This window comes from Papaver somniferum, chromosome 9, assembly GCF_003573695.1.
Source record: "Papaver somniferum cultivar HN1 chromosome 9, ASM357369v1, whole genome shotgun sequence".
NCBI classification, from domain to species: Eukaryota; Viridiplantae; Streptophyta; class Magnoliopsida; order Ranunculales; family Papaveraceae; genus Papaver; species Papaver somniferum.
This window is the reverse complement of record NC_039366.1, coordinates 183,788,709-183,794,999: the sequence shown is the minus strand read 5'-3', so window position 1 is coordinate 183,794,999 and position 6,291 is coordinate 183,788,709. Positions and strand designations below refer to the sequence as shown.

The window sequence follows — 6,291 nt, the reverse complement described above, 5'->3', positions numbered from 1 at the left end:
AATTTACATAACTACAATTTACATAACTAAAATTAATCACCTCAAAATTCAATAAAAAACAATACAAATTCAATTATTGGTAACCATATTCACATACAACATGCAGAAAAGCAATAATTAATCCAATAATTTACATAACTACAATAATTTAAAATTAATACAATAATTTTAAAATTAATCCAATAATTTACATAACTACAATTATTGATAACCATATTCACTAAAATTAATTACCAACAGACAACATGCAGAAAAACAATAAAAGGAAGCTCTCAATTGAAATAGGTTGATTGAAACAGATGAAGGGTGAGAACTATTTCCCACATAATCTACATAACCACAGATTTTTACAATACCCAAAAATTATAAATCTATTCCTCCCACAAATTAGATCTTCTATAACTATTTTTAAAAAAAAATTAACCAAATTTACATAAGCAGCAAATATGGTTTTTTTCACATACATATTAATCTCTAAAAAAACATAAAACACACATACCCAATTAAATTTAACCAATTTCATATTCATATTTGTTCGTTAAAACCCAATTTTATATAAACTAATTTTAACAAATAAAACCCTAAATAAATTATACAACAATATGGATAAAACAAAAGAGATTAAAAAAAAAATACCTCTTTTGTAACCCAGGTTCATCAAGTATCTCGTTTTTTTCTTTTCTTTTACTGCTCGTTACTGTGATGTGTTGGTTTAGAAGCTGTGTTTGTGGGCGGTAGAAACAAAGAGGAGGTAGAAAAGAAAAGAAGAAGACGGAGAAGATTAGGGTAAAGGGAAAGTGAACACGTGGGATATACGTGGTGGTTAGAGATTGTCTGGGCTTTAATTCCAAACTTGCTCGATACATGTGTTAATACAAGTCCAACACTATACGTACGCCTGCCATGAGGCGTTGATTCCTTCATTCGCCTGAGTGAAACCAAGCGTTGATTATACGTACGCCTGAGAGAAGAGTGAGGCGTTGATTATACGTACGCCTGAGTGAGGCGTTGATTATACGTACGCCTGAATGAGGCGTTGATTATACGTTCGCCTGAAACAGGCGTTGATTATACGTACGCCTCAAAACAGGCGTTGGTTATACGTACGCTTCATTCAGGCGTTGATTATACGTTCGCCACACCAGGCGTAGATTATACCTACGCCCCTTCTTCGAGCGTGAACTATATGTATGCCCCACAACCAGCGTAATCTTTACCAACGCCCCACAACCAGCGTTAACTATATCTCCGCCCGTCCCAAACGAAGATTATACCAACGCTCCACATGCAAGCGTGGATTATACATCCGCCCGACTAAATATACTCCACTGCCTTAACGTGACACTACAGACTAAACTCAAATTTGATCGTTTGTTTTGGTCTTTGATCTTTGGTTTTGATCGTACCACTGTGGACGCCCTTAGACACCTATCAAATTCCCCCAAACTTAGACTTTGCTAGTCCTCGAGCAAATCAAACAAAACCAATTCTAAAACATACATATAACTCCGTATCGTCGAGGTTACGGTCACACTTAGCACGTATAACAAGCCTTTGAACCCCTAGGTGTCCCTAGTGGACGAGGTTTAGTCTCGTGAAGGTTTGCAAGAGGTGTACCTACAAAACCTTTTACTCCAAATTCCAATTACCTCTGAAGAGTCTATGAACGAACCCAAAATGACTACAAGAGGAGGTACCTTGATGCAAGTCCAATTCATATATAAGTAAATAGAGTTCTACTTAGAAAGTCGAACAAACCATAATACTCGGAATCTAACTAACCACAATCACACATGAATAGATTAAGAAGATGGATATAGAGATAGATGGTTGCGAATGTCGACTAAGTGACGGTGTTTCCCATATATGTCTGAAGGTCACCGCCAAGATGAACCTATGAATCCTAATGGATTGAGATACTGGTCTGAATTCTAGTATCAACACAACTGGCATATACAAGGGAACCAGCAGTCGACAATCTTAATTCTAGATCAAATGAACTAGAATATACAAGGGAACCAGCAGTTGATTTATTAATTGAACAATGATAAATTATTATTATTATTATTTTTTTAATTGACAACATGATTAGATCTTTTGGATCCAAGCGCATGCTTCTTGTCAGCACATTACATGGTAATTCCCATTGATCCTGCGTTCCACGCTTTCTTAGGCGACGGAGACAGGGAGAACACACACATATTGCACCAAAGTGTCAATTTTTTTTTTTTGTATATACACTCTGGTTGGTCTAATTGGTCTGGTCTTTTTTTTAGTAACTCAATCACTCTATTTCATCCTAACAGTAATAACAATTCGATGTTAGTGACCCACCAAATCACTTAGTTAAACAAGAAAATATTGCAAAAATAAAAACAGAAAGTGATATGGTGACATTCCGAGATATGGTAACAACTATCATATTATTTCTAACACATGAGCTCTGTCCTTCCTTTTAGTTAATGGGTTCCTCAACTCCTTCAATCAAGATGGTTCCATCCACTTATATTGGTAGTGCCATCCTAAAGGCACAAGTTTCTAGATTTCAAATTTTATAAAGCAATTTTTTCTTTTTTCTATTTTTCTATATTTATTTATTTTTTTAACTAAAGGCAACAAACTTTAAAAACATATAAATGCTCCCCCACACTTAAACTTTACATTGTCCTCAATGTAAAATTTAGTCATTCAAAGTAAAGTTCAAGGTGGGAAATTCCGCAAATGATATGCAAAAACAAAGATAAAATTCTTAAAAATAAAAAGATAAAAATAAAGATACAAAACCGGTGGGTTGCCTCCCACTTAGCGCTTGGATTAAAGTCATCAGCCCGACTTTCATCTCACTTGCATTCTTAGCCAGGGTCAGTTTCCTCCACAACAAAACATGAGTGCACATCACTCGGGTATCTCATCACCTCAAAGCTGTTGAAGCGAACGACCTCTCCATCAAATTCCATTGTCAAGGTACCTTCAAATACATCTATCTTCGTTCTAGCATTTCTCATAAATGGTCTACCCAACATCAAAGGTGTAGACGAGGATGAGTTTTCATCACTCATATCAAGAACATAGAAGTCGACAGGAAATATAAGCTCATTGACCTGCACCAAAACATTTTCAACAACCTCTTTCGGGTAGACATTAGATCTATCGACAAGTTGAATAACTATGATGGTACTTTTGAGAGGACCAAGATTTAAAGATTCATAAATTGAAGCAGACATGACACTAATATATGCTCCAAAATCTAGCAAAGCTTTTGTAAACCTTTTTTTACCAATTGTGCAAGGTGTAGTAAAACTTCCGGGGTCTTTCAATTTAGGTGGGAGTTTCTTTTGAAGATATGCCAAAGCATTATCCCCCACACTTATTACCTCATTACCAGTCAATTTGTGCTTGTTAGTGCACAATTCCTTCAAGAACTTTGCATAGCGAGGAACCTGCCTTATCGCCTTAATTAATGGAATGTTCACTTCGATCTTCTTGAAGATTTCCCAAATCTCTTTGTCCAATGTCTCCTTCTTAGATTTTGCAAACCTGCTAGAAAAACGTGGAGGAGTAACATAATTAGAAACAAGAGGTTTAGAGTTAGAATTTACCGAATCAGTCTTTTTAGGGACTGTTTCATCCTTTTCTTTCTCTAAATCAGGTTCATGGGCCTCCGATGATGTTGTCGGTTTCTCTACTTGCTTTCCACTTCGTAATTCAATAACGACAGTCTCTTTATGATTCAGTGGTTGCAAAGGAAGTTTTCCAGCTGCTTGTGCTTTGAGTTGATTCATATCATTAGCCAATTGACTAACTTGGTTTTGCACATCTCTCATAGCCATCTCGGATTTCTGCTGGAATTGGTTGAACCCTTGCATTGTCTTTGAAATCTCTTGCATACTTTGCATCATAAGAGTAAACTTGGCATCCACACTTGTACCTTGAGTTTCTTGTTGTGGTCTTTGCATGAATTAGTACCCTCCTAGTTGATTGAAAGTAGGATTTGTTGCAGCTTGATTTTTGGCGTAGCTGAAATTGGGATGATCACGCCAACCCGGATTGTATGTGCTAGAGTAAGGGTCATATCTTGGCCGTTGCTGATTTTGGTACATTGCACTAGCTTGCTCAACTTCTTCGGTGTATGATGGTATGACGATAGCTGCTATTTGTTGCATCATCCTCTCTATGTTACTCATCCTCTGTTCCATGTGTGGAGAATCGCCAACTTCATTCACTTTCCTTACCATTTTTTCACCCCTAGTGTAGAATTGTTGAGTGTTTGCAGCCATGTTCTCTAACAAGCTTGTAGCTTCAACAATGGTTTTGTTGGTGAGTGCACCACCACTTGTGGCATCAATCAAATTTCTATCATTAGAAAGCAACCCCTCGTGGAAGTATTGAATAATGAGTTGATCGCTAATTTGATGGTGTGGACAGCTAGCTATAAGCTTCTTGTAGCGCTCCCAATACTCATAGAGAGTCTCCCCCGATACTTTTCTAATACCACAAATCTCCTTGCGAATCACAGCTGCTTTTGATGCCGAAAAATACTTCTCTAGGAATAACTTCTTCATCCCATTCCATGTGGTTATACTCCCAGGAGGTAAGCAAAAGAACCATTCTCCTGCAGCATCTATAAGGGAGAAAGGAAACGTTGTCATCATAGCCATATCGGCATCTGCAGTTGCTTGCTTCAAACTAGTCACACCATGATAGAATTGTTGCAAGTGACGATTAGGATCTTCTCCCGCTAAACCTCTGAATTCGGGCAGCAAGTGAATCAATTGTGGCTTCAACTCAATGGTTCCATTCAGCTGAATACATAAAGGCTGTTGGTCAATGTTTGTAGAAGTGAGCTCCTTGAGTGTTCTTGGAGCAGGTGGTCGACCTCCCATTGTGTTGTCTTCCTCTTTATCCGAGTTCGAGAATTCACTTGGTGTAGAACTAGGAGGAAGTGGAGTATTCACTGCTCGAATCAAGTCTTTTAGCAAAGTGCCCGAACGAAGACGTATACCAATTGGACTTGGTCTGTCCTCTCCACAAATTCCCCAAAGAAATAGTACCTGAAAATCAGATTCTAAGAGATTGAATAAGTAAACTGAAATTGAAAGTAAAAGCAAAAATATAAACTAAGAATAAAAATAACAACTAAACTTGTCACTGCCTCGCTGGCAGCGGCGCCAATTTTGACGAGGTGCCAACTCACAAATAATAATTTCTACTTCTCTTTACACTAGCAAGTAATATAATGGAAGCAGATTCGCCCCAAGGGAGGTATTTGAGCAAAAAGTTGTTATAGAATTACTCTTCGCAATATTATTTTTGTTGTAGAAATTCTGAAAATTACAAAGTTGTATTCAAATATAAGATAGAATTGATTAAGGAATCATTCTCCACCACGAAACATAAACCAAATCGATATATAACACGTTCTTCGCATTATCTTGTTACTAACAACCCTAGGATCATTAGTACGCTCAACTATCCCGTTATTATCTCTTAAGCTCACCGGATACGGAAGCGCTCGACTACCGGATTCTACTTGCCAAGTTTCCTAGAAGTACGCTCTTTAGGTGTGACTTAAACAAATGCTCTAAGTTTTGTGAGATAAGGTTGCTCCTAGTGATGAACTCAAAAGCATGAATCACCTACTAGTGTCAAGTTCTACATATGGGTACTTAACAAAGTCCCATCATCAATACCCACATATTGATACTTGTATTTAATTCTCTAGACAATTACGGGTCAAAGAAAATCTAAACTAGCAATAAGATTGTGACATAACTATTTAATTTCGAACTTAAACAATTAAGGAACAATCCATAAGCATTATTAGCATGGTAGAAATCAAACAATAACTAAACTTGCGAGAAAACGAGCTATTGCATATCAACCATGAGTTCATATTTCGGGCTTTGAAATCACCCTTAATCAAAAATAATTTTAGTTACTCATAGTTTTGGAGTTCATCATCATAATGTTAAAATAAAGAAGATGGAACAATAAGCAAACCCTAGTATCCGGCTCTCTCCAAAAATCTCCAAGTAGAATACGTGATAATCCAAGTTGTAGAAATCCACCCTTTTATATCTCTTCTTAGGTCAAGTCTTCAAAGGTCCAATAGATAAAAGTACACCAAGCCCATGTGGGAGAAAAACTCATGTGAAAATCTGCTAAGGTCCAATCAGAGGCTAACTCGGTGAGTCAGGTCTGAGTAGGCAGCTGACTGGTCTTGATCTGAATTAGTTAGGCCTAGGACAGTTGCAGTCTTGCACAAGCTAAACTTTTTTTGCGCAATGATTG

The 6,291-nt window shown here is 37.2% G+C and overlaps 1 protein-coding gene across 1 annotated transcript; it reads right to left on the bottom strand.

Moving 5' to 3' along the window:
* Positions 1-2,852: 2,852 nt before the first annotated feature.
* Positions 2,853-3,956, bottom strand: LOC113312962. Its single transcript, XM_026561695.1, has one exon. It carries the CDS (start codon positions 3,954-3,956, stop codon positions 2,853-2,855), a length of 1,104 nt encoding a protein of 367 aa, XP_026417480.1.
* Between the last annotated feature and the right edge of the window lie 2,335 nt (positions 3,957-6,291).

Excerpts from the sequence above, each read along its gene's own strand:
- LOC113312962 (XM_026561695.1), bottom strand. The coding sequence starts at position 3,956 with ATGCAAAGACCACAACAAGAAACTCAAGGTACAAGTGTGGATGCCAAG.